Here is a 19,116-nt window from a genome sequence, read left to right on the forward strand (position 1 = left end):
TTTTGGTTGCACACGCTATCAGTTTCAGTTTCTCAGTAAACAAAAGTAGGCTCTGAAAAACACAGCCTGCTCATGACGAGCATAACTAAATACAACAAAAGTCTCATTCTTCTTCAGGTGGCCGTCCGAGTATCTTTTTCTGCATCGAGTACTACATTAGTTACTACAACAAATGCCACACCTGGGCTTCAGATAAGCAGAAGGTTGTAGCATAAAAAAAGAAGGCTCACACAAAGTAGCAATCAATCTCCACTTGCACAGCCTCCACAACCACAATGCACACACTCAACAAACCTCTCTTCCCTCAAATGCTTGGGAACCCTGCACACACAAGTTGTGCCAAAGTTGTGATCCCTGGGCAATCAATCTCCACTTGCACAGCCTCCACAACCACAATGCACACACTCAACAACCTTCTCTTCCCTCAAATGCTTGGGAACCCTGCATACACAAGTTGTGCCAAAGTTGTGATCCCTGGGCTGGATGCAGCGTAGACAGCACAGTCGTTCATATCCTGGCTGTAATTCAAACAAAGAAACTCAACATCAACAGATTTTCAAATATTCATGGATCAAATGCACTACACATTCAAAATTGCAAATCCAAAAGCAAAGTAATAGAATTCAAGATAAGCAATCTAACTCACATGTGCATCAAACTGAAAGACAAACCAAATATAGGATCCAAAACTTGCAATTTAGCTCATCTACAAATCATGCTAAATTAGCAACTAGCTCAAATAAATACCAAACTCATTCAAATATTATTTGAAACCATTGATTGAAGTGAACACTAAGATAGCATTTGGTTAGCATCCCTGGATAGGAAGGACATAAACATATTTGATTTATACAAGGACAGAGATGGTATCTCTAAGACAATTTTAGAGTGATTTTTTATCCTAAGGATAAGGGGACATGCACCTTTGTCCTAACTATCTCCATCTTTTCTATCCTGAAATTTAGAGTGAATTTTTATCCTAAGGATAAGGGGACATGCACCTCTGTCCTAACTATCTCCCCGTCTTTTTTATCCTAAATAATAACCAAACATTGCCTAATGCATTGGACACGTAAATTCATACACATTGAAGTGCATTTTATTGAAAAGGAAACATATTAGATGCACGACAAGCTACAAACCCAATCACTTTTCTTACAAAACTCAGGCCAAGTATTTGTCAAACAAAAACAAATATCACCAATAACGCAATTATAAAAAGTAAAAGCCATAAACAAAAACAGCGAAAAACTAAGCAAACCTTCTTCCATTTAGCGATTAGGTTACGATCCCCATAACCTTGGTCCAAGCAGAACTCATAAAGCTCCTTAGATATCTCACTCCTTCTATAATAAAGATCATAAACATATCGGCTCTTTTGATGTGTGATTTTGAAAATAGGCCACAGAGCCTCACACTTTCTCTTTCCATCATGCGGATCAAGTTCCGCTGCGAAAACATATATATATAAGATAAAAATAAAAATCCATCAATCAACCAACAAAAAATAGAAAATAAATTAATTGTATAATTGGATATCTAACCAACCTTCCCTCATCTTCCCGTCGAGTTCGCGAAGCGTAGGCTCGATTAACTCCCATCCCTCCGGGTATTTGACCCTGTTTGTCCTCACTTTCGGCATTTTGACACTGCTTAGTTAGAAACCTAAAAGCAGTTTATATAATTCAAAATAAAATTATTACATTTAATATTGTCAATTTATGATTATAAAAGCTGAATTAGGGTTAGCAATTGAGTTTAAGAAACGAAAAATAAGGAAATAAATACAGGTATCATGTTTTGAATAATTAGGGTTTAAAGAAGTGACCTCTGTTTGCTTGCTTAGCAGGATTATTTTGTGATTAAACCAGAAAAAAAAAACAAAAAAATGTTCGAGAGAGAGAGAGAGACGAAGAGAGCTTACCGCAGCTCTGGATTTTATTTGAGCTTGTACGAGAACACGTAAGAAGGTGACCTTGTACTTAAATTTCTTTTTATTTGTAAATAAATAAATAAACTAAAGGTTTTATTTTTCATAAAGAGAATTGGGCCAGATAATGGAACCACAGCCCACAAATAAAGGTTTTGGGTTGAAATGGTTACTATTCCAGATGAAAAATCAATATACGAGAGGCTCATGATAAGCGTGTCATATCCGAAATTGGGTTTGGCCGTGGGTGTTTTTTTTTTTAAGTATGTTGAAATAGATACTTGCTTGTACAGTTTTGATCCTTCTCGAGCAGTTTTGGTTCGCTTTTCAATTGTTCAAATATCAATGTAAAATAGGAAAAGAATAGGGAAAAAATTACATGAAGTATGGTTTACTTTGAAAATGAAAAATAAATAAAGTTCATGATCCATAAAAAATAATAAAATATCTATACTTAATTTATAACTAATAGAATATATTATCAAATTTATCAATTAAACAAAGAGTTGAATATTTATGAGATGGAAAGCATCTTACTAATATGCTGATGATTATTTTTTATTTGGTTTAGTTTTTATCAAAAATTTAAATTAAAATTAAAAAAATAAAATTAATTAATTTTAATTTAATTCGATTTTTTTAAAATAACACCCGGTTCAAATTAGTTTTGTTCTATTTGGCTTGATTTTTTTTATTTGGCTAGGTTTTTTTTTTATCTGGCTCAATTTTTTCTATTTTTTTTAATTTGGATTTAGTTTTGTTTTTTTTGTTTCGGATTTATAAAACTAAAATCAAACCAAATCGATCAGTTTTTTAAAAAATTTATTCAGTTCTTTTTACGATTAAGTTTTTTCAGCTATTTTTTTCTAATTTTTTTAATTTAATCAATTTTTTAATTTTTTTACTTACCCCTGGCTGAAATTTTTGGAGAGGTAACTATAAATGAGGTACCAGGAGGCAGTAGTACCTGTATAATGACCACAGATTGAAGGCTTGGCAAGTGCATCTTAAAGAAATTAAAGCCATAACTCAGAGAATCTGTGTTTGTGTATCAAATAAGCAAAGCTCATTTATCCTTGTCGCGAAAGCAGGCATGCTAGTTCCAATTAAAGCAACTAATTCATGAAAGATTGAAATTTCATAAATGTTTTCACAAACTGGGATTACCTCAGAAATGTTCGATCAGGAAGACAGCACGAGTCAAAATCCAAATCAGAAAATAGATGAGGCTAATGATATTGTAACCAAGTCCAGAAATCTCGCACTCATATTGGGCAATCATATTCTAGGACAGAGGAATTTTTCGGGATCTGCATCGTCCTGTAAAGGCTGCATCATTTTGATCTCAACAACCAGATTAATCGTTACCTTTGCATAAGCACAAACTACAGGTTTAACATCCAAAGCAACATCCACTTCAACTTTTCTGGTAATAGCACAAGAAAGAGGGACAAAAACAAATCCCTGATGACCATGGGAGTTTGACATTAATCTACTTCGTGATAGATAACATGCAATTGCTTTAAATCACTAATGAAATGATTGTGCAGATGCTGAAGGTTGGACCAACCAGCATTTAACCGCAAGTTAATTTTTTTCAACCAAAATGTTGTCCAACAATGATTCACAAGCATCTTCAAGTAGATCCAAAACCTGTGATAAAAAATAAATATCATGAGGTTATTGACAAATAAAATGCACATGAGTTTCTTTTCTGATATGGACAGTAATCAATTAAGAAGTTTTGATAACTTCTGTGTCTATACAAGCGTATTTCTATTGTGCAGAATGGTCAATGCTTCTATCATGAGAAAATCAAAGCAGGCAAATTAAGAGTTTAAAACTTAGATCAGGTACAAGCAGTTCGGCCTACTTTCTACATGAATGCAACACCATGGGTCACAAGGTGAGGGAAGTTAAAGTAGGGGGTTAAGAAAAGCAATCCTGTAACAGGTACCGGAAGCCATAAGTATGATCTATAACCCAACGTGCATTGAAGGATCAGCAAGCACATCAGCAGTCCGATGAAGAGGCAGCTTCTGATTTGAAATAATATAGGTAATAATAAAGAAAAAAAATGTAACCCAAGAAAGCCTGTATACCTTAGGTCTCTCTTTAAGCGGCAGCATCTATATTGAAGTAAATCTCACTTCATGTCTTTAAAATAAACTAATTCAATCACATGACATATTGTTCTAAATGCAGCTTAATGAAGAAAAACTAAAACAACTTAAGTCCTGGTATTGAATACTCTATCAAGATTTCACAAATTTTCAATACGAGCTCTGACCATTTAACTCAAAATGCTCATGCATTACCTTCTCAAAACCCTGCGGTCCACCATAGTAAGGATCCGGGACTTCAGTTTCTTCATGTTTCTTACAAAAAGAACACATTAACTTAACCTGCGAAGACAAGAGAAACATATGAGACTTGACAAAACTACCTCTATGCTAAAATTCATACCAAAGCCCTATAAGTCTTTCACTAACCTTCTTGTGTGCATCGTCAGGAAGTGTCTCTCTAAATTTCCATCTATTAAAAGCTTCCATTATATCCTCTGCAAAAAGACCAATTCAAACATAACAACATATCATCAAAAGAATTAAAGAAGCTAATAAATGGGGGGGGGGGGGGGATTTTTCGTACCTCTGTTTTGATTGTCCATAGCAAGAATGATATCAAAATCTCTAAAATCAGATGGCCGAATCGGCCTTGATATGGAAGTTATCTCAACCCCACGCCTTCTAGAAGCTGCCCTCATTCTTGGGTCAGCTGGATTACCCTTTATTAACCACGAAAACAAGTATGTTGCTATTTTTCATCCTTTCTCTACAATCAAAGCAACAGAATTTCAGAAACATATGTGTACCTCATGGTAATCAATGGTGCCAGCAGAGTCAATCTTGAACTCAGAATCAAGTCCTCTCTTTTTAACAATATCAGTAAACACACCCTCAGCAGCTGGACTCCTACAAATGTTGCCTAAACACACAAAGAGAACAGAGAAAGGTTTGATCTTTGTTGAAGAAGCCATTGATGATGATGATGATGATGCTTTGATCACTAAGGACCTGAAATTGATAGCACCGCTTGTGGGGTTTTTCTGATGATGATGATGGCAATATTGGAGAAATGGCTGTTTATTGATGAGAGGAAGTGGGTTTTTTAGAGAGAGGATTTGGGTGGCATTGTGGCAGAATTGTAAATTTAGAGATGGGTTTGGAAACGTGGTATTAGTAGCACTGCTGTACAGGGTAGTTGTTGATGTCCTCACCATCCCTCCTCCCGTGAGTGTGGAGGTGTTGCGAGTGAGACGATGATGTTCAAGAACCAGAGCGATTCGTGGCGTTGGATTTTGGATGGCCGAAAACTATTTTCTAAAGGTAGATTTAAAATAAAATGGGCTGGTGATGGATATGTGGGTGGGGTTTTTTTAAAAAAAACAATCTTTATTTGAATATATTTTCATGTTATTTTGCATATCAATTAAAATTAAATATTTCATCTAAACGATCTTTAAAATACAATAATAAATCTTAAAAATACACTATCTTTGTCGACGTGATGCATATATATATATATATATATATATAAAAGCCTCAAATTCTATCCACCGATATTTACTAATAAAAATATCTCTTAAAAATTATTTGTTTCTCTTTTTTGTGTTTATTTTGAATATTAATAATTACAATTTAACATCGTAAAATCTCTTTTAAAAACATGATGAGACCAACATTGGATCCTTCTACATCAATCTATATACAAATGCTGGTTTATCAAGAATATGTAAGATAAGATACCATGGTAAGTTGACTGTCATGTCAATAGAATAAGATTGAAGGAATTGCAGAAAGCTAAAATAATGAAGGAATTGCAGAAAGCTAAAATAATGAAGGAATTGCGGACAGCTAAATACAGCAGAAATATGGTTAAACCATGGAGAAAAGATACGCGAACTGCACAGGGAGACTGATATGCTCAGATAAATAAGAGAGCAATGCTTCTTCACCTCCACATTCTCAATTACTTTCCCTCATTTCACATTTCAACTCTAAACTAGAGTTAAAGGTATACATATATCTCATACTTAATAAGTTGCCGCCAATTTTCAGAATTACATTTACACTATATGCCATAAATATATGTTATATATAGTTACAATAATGATGCGAAACCTCATTTTTAAAAAAGAAAAGAAAAGAAAATCAAACATCTTTCCTTTCTCACATCAGATAATTCCAGGCTAAAACATCTCAAACACTCTTTGCTCTTCTGTATCCTTGACATCCTTAAACTTAGTGCAGTCCTTGTTCTGAGAGAATGTGATTGATGTAATTCCAGCATCGCAGTGTTTAGGCAGCTCTGGCGGAATTGTACACCGTATCAGAGCCCAATTAAGGCCGTCGAAGAAAGGGTGCTGTTTGATCTCTGCAGCCCCTTTGGCAGATCCTAGCCGATTCTCAGGTTCCTTTATCAACAATCCTCTAATCAAATCACGTGCATGAAAACTAACTATAGGGCTGCTGGGGAACTTGAGGCTTCGTGACACAACGTTGGACAAAGTTTCCTCATTTCCTGAGCCCTTGAACGGCGTTCTACCATATAACAGCTCAAACAAGAAGATTCCAAAAGTCCACCAATCAACAGCACTGCCATGACCCTCACCTTTGATGATCTCTGGAGCCAGGTATTCGTGAGTCCCAACAAAGGAGTTAGAACGAGCACTTGTTGGCTCCACTACCACCTGTGGCAGCGGACTGACTTGAGCAGCTAGGTCAGATTTTAACTTCTGAGATTTCGCAGCAGCAACTGATAGAAGTCTTGGAGTGAAACATGATACATGCCAGGCTGGATGGAGGCAGAAAGGATCAATGCAGCTAGCTTCAGAGCATGGACTCGACATCTTTTTTGCAGGCTCTTCAGCAGGTGTAGATGATTGAAGCAGAACTGGATTAACAGCACACCTGAGTGATAGGTCAAAATCTGAAAGCATGATGTGCCCATCCTCTCGGACCAGAATATTTTCTGGTTTTAAATCTCGATAAACAACTCCAAGCATGTGCAAATACTCCAGTGCAAGGAGGACTTCAGCAACATAAAACCTACAAACATGATTTTGTCAGGATGGATTGAAGAGACAAGAGGTAAAATTAAGTTAACATTAGTCAAGTATGAGCAGACCTCTGACCTCTTCTAGTATATTCACCTCTCTATCAAGGTTATTTACAAGTGTGTGCTCCTCAAATCAGGACTGGTTTTGGGCAGTTAAATGCCGATCCTTCTTTAGTTTATATTTTCATAAATATCACTACGATGGAGCACAATTCATATAGGAAGGACATAAGCACCCTTTTTTTTGTGTGCGTGAGTATGGGTAGACATGGAACAAATTTCTGGCTACCAATCCATTCCATCTTTTGATTGATCAGTTAACAGCATCTGAACTTCTGAAAAAACACATGGTAAACTTAGTATGTTCCAGCTATGAGAGAGATGAAGGGTGACGTTCCCTAGATAAGAGCCCCCATCAAGTGCTCCACTTCTTTGGAGCACAAGAAGCTGGCTGTCCAAATTGTGATGTGACGTGGCAATTAAATCACCAGCACACCTTCACATGTATCCATTCACTATACCTTCTATAGCTAGCTTCCCCGTAAATTCATTTCTAAGAATTTGGTTTTTAAAACCTGCTGCATATCACCATGTACCGGTAAGACTGTTGCTCCATTAATTTGCTTCCCATTTACCATCAAGGCACACCAAATTCATAAGAAAGGCAGCTACTAGAGCCCAATTGATTATGAGTCCCCAGCCTTGACTATAATTTCAGGTTTCCCATAAACTAACCTATCTTAAAGCAATTGTGTCCATCATTTTCAACCTACAACCCCCCCCTCCCTCTTTTTATAGGGATGAAATGCTACGCACAAACAATTTAACAGCCATCATATTGATGATCGATGAATGTGGAACAAGTGTTCGCGTGTGTGTGTGTGCATGCGTCTGTGAGAGAGAGTTTGTGCCCACCAACGCCCCACGTGTGTGAAGGGGAGAGAGTGAGAGACAGAGAGAGAGAAGGGTGTCCAAGTTGCATAATATGCAGCGAAAAAGATTGTTAAGTCGAATAAAATACGCTGCAAATCCTAAGCCGGGAAAATTTGCGAGAACCTAAATAGAAATTAGTACCTTGCGGCTTTTTTTTCAAAAATCCTGCCAGGTTGTTTCTGCCGCAGCACATGCAGATCTCCACCAGGGCAGTACTCCATAACCAAGCAGGAGAGTTTATCTGACACAAAATGGGCATATAATGTAGGGAGAAAAGGATGGTCCAGCATCTGCAAAATCTTTCTTTCAGTTAGGGCCCTAGACATCTTCTTCCTGCTTGCCAAATAGTCGTTGTCCATCACCTTCAAAGCAAATAGGCAATTTGTTCCACTTAGCTCAGCAAGATAAACAGACCCAATATCCCCACAACCAAGCTTCTTGATCAGCTTAAAATGTTTCAAACAAAAGCTCCCGTGCTGCTTCTGAATATGGCGAATGGCTTCCCCCCTCACGTCCTTTGACATGTGAGGCCGACTGCCACTACGACTAGACCCGCTTAGATTGCTATCATCACTAATACTCGTGCTACTACTATAGTCACCGATACTACTTTTTGAACTTTGAGAGAATTCCCCCTTTTCTCTTGATCTTGATCTTTCATCAACCTTTGTCGATATAGATCTCGTTCTGTTAACACCATTCAAACTAGAACCCAGCCTGCCTGAACTTGTGTCAGCAATGACTGAATTGTATTCGGTGCTGTGATTTGTACTGCTAGAAGCTGGAGAAGCTTTCGCACCTCCTCTCCTCCCACTCTCCAGCATACAGTCATGCGTCACGTCCGAATTGCTTGTACTAGGATTCAGATCATTATTGACTTTTTTATTACTTGGATTAGAACTGCTGGAGGCAGAAGCTGAATCCTGCTTAGCTTTCTTCTTAATGAAGTTTTTGCTCCTGAAGATTGGCTTGATGAAGCACGGAGCATTACATACAGAATTATTCACTGTACGACCAGGGCTTGAACCAGACACAGAAAGTAAGGAGGAAGCATGCAAATGGTTTTTCTCCTCTTCTGGCACTGGAGTTTTTACAGAAACTTTGATTGAGGCCAAAGCAATCTCATCTGCCTCTTTTGGCTTCTCACCAACATGACTGTTAAATGAATAATCTGTAGATTTAAGCTCTCCAACTTCTTCCTTTGATATTTCACGATCAAACCCTGTAGGCAGAGGAACAACCTGATCCCGCGAAGAATGGAGAGTTTGATGTGATAACTCCGCCTTGACCATTTCTGAGGATTCAAACATCTTCTCAGAAGAATTTGATGTGATTTTTTCTGGTACAAGAGAGATTTCTACCAAATTTCCATTGCCTTCATTTATGGGGAGCCCAGATCCATCAGCCTCAACTACGACTGCCCTGTACAACCTTTTGATAGTTCCCACTTCTGAGGACCTTGATGAACTTGTTGGTCTTGATAATCGCTTCATTGCTGCCATCTCCGACGCCTGAGAGATGCATAATCCCCTCAAAGCTTGCTTCAAACTAACAGGCTCTGAAATTCCAATTCCTGACATTTGAGGTGAACCAACCCTCATTGGTCTCTTCATAGCTTTCTTCCTTAAAGCATCTTTAACAACTTCATCATTGTGCTTAGTGGAGGTTCTAATCTCAATTGATTCAAAAAGACGATTAATGTCATCTTCAATAGAATACCTATTTCCCAATTTTAAAACAGAATGCTTCCTCGCTTTCTCATCCATTTTCAATTCAAAATCCAACTCTTCATTTGATTCAACAATTTCAGAAATACTGGGCACTGCATCCATCTCCATGGTGTTCACTCAAATACTACAGACAACAAACCTTCCAAAAACTATATTAACCCAATTCTAAAGAAACATTTTGAAGGCAAAACTGCACAGATATCAGAAAGAACACCATATATCCTTGGAAATTCTCTTCAAACATAACGATCCCCTAATCCAAACAGCCCGTTAAATCCCATTCACTAGCCTCAAAAAGGAGCATTCAAACCCTGCCACAATCACCAATTTTCATTGAGAGAATTATTCATTCCATAAACCCCCCCTCCAAAAAAAAACTAACCCGAACTAAAAAAATACTCTACCATAAATTCAATATCCAGAGTTCTTCATCAGATCAATCAAAACCCCATTTGCAGACATGATTCAAATTTTACCAAACTTGTTTTGGCACTATTTGTCAAAAAAAAAAAGTTAAAGAGCTTATTTGACCATAAAAAGAAGGGTTTCTTTTAATTTAAGCAAAAGTGTAAAGATGTGCCTACACTTGGCCCTCTTAGCTTTTCTTTACCAACAATTCATGGGACTGACATTGATCAAGCAACCAAAATTGAGACACTCGGATAGCTACAAAACGAAAAGGTTTCCCCGTTCCAATAATCCTTTTCATTTCTTATTTGAACATTTCATTTAATAATTAATAATCATATAATAAATACAATTAGTTGTCAAATCCACTGTTCTAGATCTTGTTGGTCATGTTAAATCATCAAACAGAAAGATGTTTTTGTGTCAACTCGTGCTTGTATTTTCAAGTATCAAAACATGCTTAGATTTTTAAATTAAAAATAAATAATAAAAAAATGGGCGAGAAAATAAAGTGGTTTTTCACTTCAAAATTGAATATCCCAATTCAAAACCACCGCCATGTGTCTAGTTACAAAAACATAAATCAACCCAAACAGTTCAAAATGTGTAATTACAGATTAGAAACTAGTATTATTATTACTCCCAAGTCCCAACAAAATTCTAAAAAAAAAAATATTATCATTTGCTTCATGAATTAAGAAGAAGAAGAAGAAGAAATATCAAATAACCAGGAGTTGAAAGGAAAAAAAAAATCAATGCAAAAAAAATGGTCCAAAAATAGATACAGAAACAAAAACAGTACGAGAAAACGCTCTCTGTTCTGTTCAAACACACACCAAAAAAAGGAACAAAGAAACGAAAACTCCTTACCTGAAAAGGATCGGAAACGAAGAGCATCGGCTGGATAACAGGAAGAAGGCGAGAAGGAAAAGAAATATCAGAGATGATGGTAAGGGTTGGAGTTGGGGCACGAGAGAGAGCGGTGGGAGAGTGAATGAGGAAAGAGAAAAGTTGGAATGCAAATGATCACGAGAAGTATCAGTAGCTTCCTGTTTCTTTTCTTCTGTTCGAGTTGTGATTGGATGACAACGTTGTTAATGACAACATTTGTCAGCGGTCATTCAAGCTCGATAGAAGCGCGTGCTTGCCATTCAAATATTTACTCGTTAACATGTTGCATATCAGTCCTTGTTCTTCGAGAATCTTACTAGGTTTTCCCTATGCTTTTTTCTTTTTTTTTGTTCTAATAAATTCGTCATGTATCGATTTCTAAGTTAGAGAAAACCCGGTATAAGGTGAATAGTAAAGATTTCTTCTGTTTTAGCAAGATAAAATAAATTTCTTGTATTTTTTTAATAATTAATCAAATTTATGGAAGATGTTACTTTGAAATGTCATCAACTAAATTGATTACACGTTCATTGCAAAAATTATTAATTATAGTGACTAAGTTCCAATTTGATTTTAAGGATGATTATAGCAATAATAATAATAATAATAATACATTAATGAAAAACTATAATAAAACAAAATGATGTACTTACCATCATGATACCAAAAAAAAATTACAAAATCTCCTTTTTTACAAATTACATGCATCACAAATATGTAAAAATCATAATTATTAATTGTATTTTTATTAATAAAAACATCAAATTAATTGGTTGTCATAGCACATCTAATATTGGAGTTATAGTTGTTTTTTTAAGGTTTTTTTCATTTAAAAATATATTAAAATATTATTTTTATTTTTAAAATTTATTTTTAATATTATCACATCAAAAAAATATAAAAATATTAAAAAATATATTTTTATTTTTTATAAAAAAATTTAACCTTCACAAAAATCAACAAGACATTAATTTATTCAATATTCATCTTATCAGTAAATAAATTTTAAATTTTAAATTTCTTATCATAAAATAAACAATACCATAATAAAAAAAATTATCTAAACGTCCTATAAGAACAAATTGCGTGTTCATGGTCAATAATTTGTATAATGTTCTACATGTAATTATCAATAATTAGAGTATAAAAAATTACAAGAAAAAAGAAACAGATGAAAAAACATGAACCAAGTAAAAAACGATATGAATATCTCTTACCAGAATTTTGAGCATCACGGAATTTTTCAGCCTTGAATCCCACTCTCGTTTATCTTCCATTAAACGTGTAAACTGCACTCCGACTTTATCAGCCTGCCACGTCATGTTGTCAGATGCTATTCATTTTAAAGGGGATGTCAAACAATCAGCTTCCTGTTTCTTTCTCTGAAATGGCGGAAAAAATGAGAAGAACAGTATGAATTTATATATAAAAAACAAATTAAAAAAAAAAAAAGAGCGGTACCCAATGCTGTGCGTGGTGGGTGGAGATTGTCTACGTTAAGGTGTATTTTAGTCTCTTCGTTTGGTTAACTAATTAATTAATGTCATTATGAAATGAAGAGGACTAGACGCAAGGAACCTTTTTCTCAACTTTTTTAGTAACTGTTTGGCATTCAGGCTAAATTTGTTTTTTAATAAAATTTAATCTTTTAATATTTTTAGTTTGTTTTCATATATTAATATCAAAATTAAATTTTTAAAAAATAAAAAATATATTATTTTAATACTTTTTTAAACAAAATTTCTTTTAAAAAATACATTTAATAATTTATTTATTTATTATCAAATATAACCCCATCAAGAACAAAAACTGTATTTTAAGGCAAGTAAGGTTAGTGCTCTTTTATTAGTTTTTAAGCAAATCATTTATATCTATATCAATGTATTTATAATAAATTCTTTTCTCTTGATCTTTCCTAAAATATGAAATCTGGATGATAATATAAAGAGTAAACTAGTGATAAGATTTTTTATCTTCTAATTTCTAAAAACATACACTAGAAATTTATATATTTTGTATTTTTTTCCATGAAAAAATAAAATCTAGAAGCAATTTTGACTACCCATCAACAGTTTTTACACGAGTTTGCCCAAACACAAAGGATATCAAGCTCCATTTATATAAATCTTCTCTGAATTTTTAGTGAAAGGGAGAGCGTGGTGAAAGAGTATAAAATAGTTTTAGCACATGTGATTTTAAAAATAAGATTTTTTTTTATTTTCTAATTTCCGAAAACATACACAAAAACATTATTTGTTTATTTTTTCTTAGGAAAAAAGATCAACAGTAACCACTATAGCTTTTAAAAACAATTATGATTAATTATCGGTAATTTTAACATGAGATTGCCCCCCTTTTACATTAAAGAAAAAAACAAAAATTAGAAAATATAATGGATACGGAGCTTCATTTTTATAAAATTTCTCTAGATTTTTAGTGAGAGGGAGAGTGTGGCAAGAGAGTATAGAATAGTTCTGGCATTTGGGATATTTTTATAAAAAAAATAAAAAAAAATAGGAGATTAATCGGAATGATTACAGTAAACATCTTAATCATCCTAAAATAAATTTTAATCAAGTCGGTGATGACAGCACAAGTGGGAGCAAAAGCTCCACCAACATCGAAACTTAAGAGGACCCAATGCCAGAGGATAGCAAGCAAAATATCATGTTAATGTTGATCAAACCAACTAAATTAAAGTTCTTTTTGTCGAATGATTACGTTTTTTGAAACTTCTACTAATTCATGCTGTAAATGTCAAAGCACTGTCCATGCCACTGTGGATTTTGAAGTGTGAGAAAATTTTAGAAGAAAATCCCAACATCTCCACCATTCTCAATGACCTCCGAGCCTCAAATCCTTCCAGACCTTAAATAATTTCCTTTACAGAGGTAGGTGTACCTGAAGGCCCTACTAGGAATGTCTCTGAACTAACTTTATTAAGACTCATTATCGTCAAACAAACTTGTAACCAATTCTGCAACTCCTTCCATGAATGAAGGAAAGGGATTAGGTTGTAGTGAAGAGACCTTCTGTCTAGGCATATGAACTAGCTAGGTTGCATTTTACATGACTTGCGAGAATGAACTTTGATTTTGAATTATGTTAAAATAACTTTGAATTAAGATATATATTTTACAAGCAGCTAGCCCATAATAGAATTAAGTTAAAATAACTTTGAATTATGCATGTATTTGTTAAAATTAAACTTGAGCAGTCTTGTATGTAATACAAGTTAAAATTCAAGATTTTCAACTTCTAATTAAATTAGTTTTTTTTTTAATTTATAACAAATCTTGATTTAAGTCAAAAGTTATTTATAGCGAAAGATAATTATGATTTTTTTAGATGGGAATCAAAACAACTTCAATCAACTAATAAGAAATCATACCTAACATATTTCTAACTTATAATTAAAATAGCTCAAGAACTTCTAACCAATTTTTTTTAACTGGTGATTAGGCTCGATAAATAAAGGATATGACTTTTCAACACATATATATAGTACAAACACATGACATGCGAAATTATTGATAAATGAAAACAATGATCATAAAATTAGCAATCTCAAATTCAAGCATATGATATTCATTGACTTTTAGATTTTTTTATTTTATTTTTTTAATGTAATCCGATTTCGTTAGTCAATGATATAAAATAAAAAAAACTGTTTGAAAATGTAATGTAAATCATATTATAAAAAAAAATATTTTTTTACTAAAAATAAAAAAAAAATATTTTTTTAATTGTTTTGATGTATTAATTTTAAAAATAATTTTTTAAAATTAAAAAAATATTATTTTAATATATTTACTTTAAAAAAGAACTAAATTAATATTCTAAACATACTCCAAGCATCGAAGAAACACACAGAATGCATAGAATCTGACCACCCAGCCCAAGTTCCGACCTTCATAAAGGACCTCATTGATTATACCCCAACCATCAAACATGTTGTTGGCGTCTTAACCAACAATGTCCTATGCTCTACCATGCTTTTGTTGTAAACTAAAGGCAAGGTTCCTTTCTCGCCAAATTAACTTGGAAAAAAATAGATCGTTAACATTCGGTTGAAACCTTTGTGCTCCAATCGAATCTTTGCAACATTTATCTGAACTTTTTTTATTTATTTGTCCTTAAGAAACCTGAATTGGCTCGGCTCGGTGAGCCGCGTGTCTAGCTTGTATTTTATAAAAAAATATGAGAACTTAATATGGTGCAACTTTGTTAAAAACTTAATTTGATTAATAATTCTATCAAAATTCATTAGTTTTTTTAAAAAAAATAAAATTTTAAAATGTATAGTTTTAATTTTTTTTAAAAATAATAAACCTGCATCGAATCGTAATCCGGGTTTTGCACATATTGAGATTAATATCACTGTTTTTATAAATCAACGTTTTCAAAATTATTTGTGATGAGGGAACCATGCCTTTGATATTTGCAACATTGAAGACATGGTAGAATTTGTGGTGACTTCTTTGTTGTTTTATCTGTTCATTTTGTTATATCAGTTCTTATTTTCTAGTTCGATCCTCGATATATCTTGAAATTCCAATATTATTAGTTTTTAGTACATTCTGGACGATAAATTAAAAGGAACTTGATTGCGAAATGTATACAGTGATTGTTTTTGAAGGATATACATGAAACTCTTCAAACATGTGATAGACGTACAGTCTCGGCCTACCTGCAAGCAAGCATACAATTCGATCCCTTCGGAGAGCACACACAATGATCCCATGCATGCGAGAGTAGAAGATTAGTAAATTAGCAGCGTGGTATGTACTTAAGGGTGCACAAGGCCTTCCCAGAAAGAATTAAAGGATGCTCCACCTAGTTAATGTCACTCCTTGAAGTAAATGAGATTCTAAATAAATGTCATTTAGCCAGGTTTCCAGACTCTTGCATGCCTTCAAATGTAGCCTTCTCAAGAACGAGACATATATACCCGTGAATGTAATTTCCCCGTTTTGTAAGGGGAAATCGGCCTTTCTTTGAGAGAGAAAATTAATTGGCTTGTGCATGTAATCTTATATTTGATTTTGAGTATCTGAGATTCTCGTGCTTGTAGTAAACTAATATATATTTTCTCGTGTGAAATCTTCTTTAAAAAACAAACACAATCTCTCTATCTCTCTTTGAATATACATGTTCTGTGTATCCTAATTGTTTTCATCTCTCATGTTTAATTTAGGGTATTAACCAGACAATACCAGCTAGTCTCTTTTCTCCCGTATGCTGAAGGACCCATCTTCATATTTCCCGCCCATAAAGCAGTTTCCATGCTACAGTCCTGTTATAAACAAAAAGTTGACTCACAAAAGCGAGTAACATGTGAAAGGGTAAAAAAAAGGGTTTTTAAGGACACGAGAAATTAGCATATTGTCTCAGTGTCTTACCACATGTTTCCATAAAAATCCACTGAACTTGATCTCCCTCATGATACCTTGGAAAGAAAAAGGATTTTGATTATCCTCTAACAATGATAACACTACTAGAACTAATCAAACCCGATATATAATCTCTCTATCTCTCACTCCTTTTCCCTTTCTTTTTACTTGGTTGGTGGAGAGCCTTATTGTTTTAACCATCATGATGAGTGCTAAGGGTAATTAACGCTATCTCTCTTTGAATGTGCTTTGAATTCCTTAGCCTCGGATGTACGTACTTCACCGCTCTTTCCCGTTGGGTCGTGTTAATCAATTTGTAAATGAATTTTCTATTTTCCCACACGTGTTTTTTCATTGAATTTTTACAAATCACTTGAGATAGTACATGGTTGGTCTCTCAAGACATAAAAGATACAGAAAAAATACATGTTTTCTTGTATTTTTTATTTTAAAAATACAAAAAATCATTTTAAAATATTCTCATAAACATGTTTATTTTATGATTCCGCCTAAAAAATCGTACTTCGTTACCGCACATTTCTGATTAATAATTACACCAACAATATTAAAAAAAAACATTAAAATGAAGTGCCGATGAAGTGGTTGAAATATTGTAGTGTGGTATATACATGAAGGGATTATATTGTAATCTGACTCTTGGAGGGTGTAATATTCTAATTCATTCTGTTTTTTTTAATTAAATAAATAAATTCAAAGCCTCCATCCAAGAATATCAAAACTTAATAAAATACCTTGAAATTTTTCCAACATAACAAGCTTGTGTACATTACATGTTAACATTCAAAAAGTTATCTGAATCAAGAGCTATTAGATCATGTCAGGCTATACATGCCCAGGCTCGTTTATTTCTCATTTATAGAGATAGGGGCATGTATGAAAATCGAAACAAATTGAGGGGCCAGATGGAATATTTCTTAACAAAGCAGGGGTATATGAGTAGTTTTATAAGAAATGGAGATGCCGCGGGATGTTAGATCTCGTGTGGTTCAGCCTATGGAACAGGCTATGGCCTATGGGCTATGGGTAGATTATAACTAGGCTTCATAAGATCAGATGGAGAAGATAATTTATCACAATCCATGTGAAAAACGTGGTGGACTGAACTTTTAATTTTGTTTTGACTGGGGGAATTTTTGTTGAGGACCAACACAATCTAGTTAATTTGTTATTATTATTATAATGTTTATTTTTTAAAATATTTATTTTTTAAATATATTAAAATAATATTTTTTATTTTTAAAATTTTATTTTTATATCAGCATATCACAATAATATCAAAATATAAAAATTTTAATTTAAAGCAAAAAAATAAAATAATTTTATTTTTAAAAAAATACCTTTAAAATACAAAAATAAATAGAATCTAAATTTTTTAGAGAATGATATAGGTCAAAAAAAATATTTTAAAAAACAACACAATTTAAACATAATCATATTTTTATACACCACTATTCTTAATAGCAATTGCTTAATTATGTTTTAAAATATGAGTTTTGCAAATTAATTAACATAAACAAAAAAATCAACTTAGAATTTTACAAAATCCAGCAGTCCAAATATGAGACTCGAGATCCAACAATCAATAAAAAAAGATGAGATAAAGTAATATGATAGGAGAAAATACAAGAAAGAAAGAAATAAAATAAAAAATAGATTATCGAGGGTACATTGAGCTGTTTTTTTTACACACTCGATATAGTTACAAATATCTCGATAAGACAATTCTGATGACACCCTAAAAAACCTAAAAAACCATGAAAGTTAAAATTATCTCATCGAATTTGTTAAAAAACAAAGCCATGGTGTTCCTAATAACCCATTATTTCTTTCCCTTCTTACTCTCCCCTCTTTATATCTCATTCTAGGTTTTTGAATCTCATTATTTAATAATTGTATCTTTATAAAATTTTCATGTTGGTTTTTGTATATATTAATTAATTTAAAAAGGATATAAATTATGAAACAATTGCTGTTTACAAACACAATTTTATCTAAATTATTTATTTTTATAACCCTCGTTATTTTTTTTATTCTTATCAAACTAAGTTAGAAAAATGATTTGTGTAATTAAACTAATTCTAAAAATAAAAAATACCTTGAAGATGCCTGCAAGCATAGCTGTCAAATTTGTTTTAAAGTTTGGTGAGGTTTAGGTTATAAAGTGATTCTGTGAGTAATAAATCAATTTCAATCGATTTTAAATGTCAGGTCGATATCGTTATGGGTGACTGAAAAACTAAAAAAATGTTATTTTAAATATTTTTTTAATTATTTAAAATTGACTTGATTAAAATTCACTTAGAATAATTCAAGTTTAGTCAAATTAATATTTAAAATGATTCAAAATAAAACCCTATCTGAGTCATTAACAGCCACATGTTTAATAACCATGCCTATTCTATCTTGCAACAGCCGCATGTTGAGTTTATTAATCAGCCTGTTTAATAACTATGCCTATTCTATCCTGCAACAGCCGCATGTTGATTTTATTAATCAGCCTGTTTAATAACTATGCCTATTCTATCTTGCAACAGCCACATGTAGAGAACAACTACATCACACGCATGAAACAGTTGGGCATGCCTCTAACAAATTCAAGCCATGAGTGTAAGAATGTTGTCAGAGGCCAAACAAACAAGACACAAACTGCAATGAACTCCACTGACGGCCATCCTTGCAAAGGACAAAACAT

At 33.2% G+C, this 19,116-nt stretch overlaps 3 protein-coding genes across 6 annotated transcripts; all 3 read right to left on the reverse strand.

Annotated features, from left to right (window-relative positions):
* LOC105139785 (protein BUD31 homolog 2) lies at nt 1–2,032 on the reverse strand. Of its 4 annotated transcripts, none has more exons than XM_011046414.1 (5): nt 1,925–2,032; nt 1,549–1,665; nt 1,262–1,449; nt 475–518; nt 1–354 (listed from the first exon to the last, which is right to left on the reverse strand). In XM_011046414.1, exons 2-5 carry the CDS (start codon nt 1,640–1,642, stop codon nt 243–245), a joined length of 438 nt encoding a protein of 145 aa, XP_011044716.1. In that variant the 5' UTR covers nt 1,643–1,665; nt 1,925–2,032; the 3' UTR covers nt 1–242. The 4 variants fall into 4 exon arrangements, with proteins under 4 accessions (XP_011044716.1, XP_011044700.1, XP_011044694.1 ...); XM_011046398.1 differs by having other exon boundaries at nt 1–262; nt 383–518; XM_011046392.1 differs by having other exon boundaries at nt 1–518.
* A 1,219-nt stretch (nt 2,033–3,251) lies between these two features.
* On the reverse strand, nt 3,252–5,320 carry LOC105139813 (low molecular weight phosphotyrosine protein phosphatase). The gene is made up of 5 exons (XM_011046423.1): nt 4,803–5,320; nt 4,580–4,715; nt 4,423–4,490; nt 4,249–4,335; nt 3,252–3,583 (listed from the first exon to the last, which is right to left on the reverse strand). The coding sequence occupies exons 1-5, from the start codon at nt 5,208–5,210 to the stop codon at nt 3,518–3,520; spliced, it is 765 nt and encodes a 254-aa protein (XP_011044725.1). The 5' UTR covers nt 5,211–5,320; the 3' UTR covers nt 3,252–3,517.
* A 573-nt stretch (nt 5,321–5,893) lies between these two features.
* On the reverse strand, nt 5,894–11,186 carry LOC105139821 (serine/threonine-protein kinase D6PK-like). Its single transcript, XM_011046433.1, has 3 exons — nt 10,990–11,186; nt 8,123–10,022; nt 5,894–7,038 (listed from the first exon to the last, which is right to left on the reverse strand). Exons 2-3 carry the CDS (start codon nt 9,817–9,819, stop codon nt 6,180–6,182), a joined length of 2,556 nt encoding a protein of 851 aa, XP_011044735.1. The 5' UTR covers nt 9,820–10,022; nt 10,990–11,186; the 3' UTR covers nt 5,894–6,179.
* Nucleotides 11,187–19,116: the final 7,930 nt, after the last annotated feature.

Source organism: Populus euphratica, unplaced genomic scaffold (assembly GCF_000495115.2).
Source record: "Populus euphratica unplaced genomic scaffold, PopEup_1.0 scaffold3.1, whole genome shotgun sequence".
Taxonomy (NCBI): Eukaryota; Viridiplantae; Streptophyta; class Magnoliopsida; order Malpighiales; family Salicaceae; genus Populus; species Populus euphratica.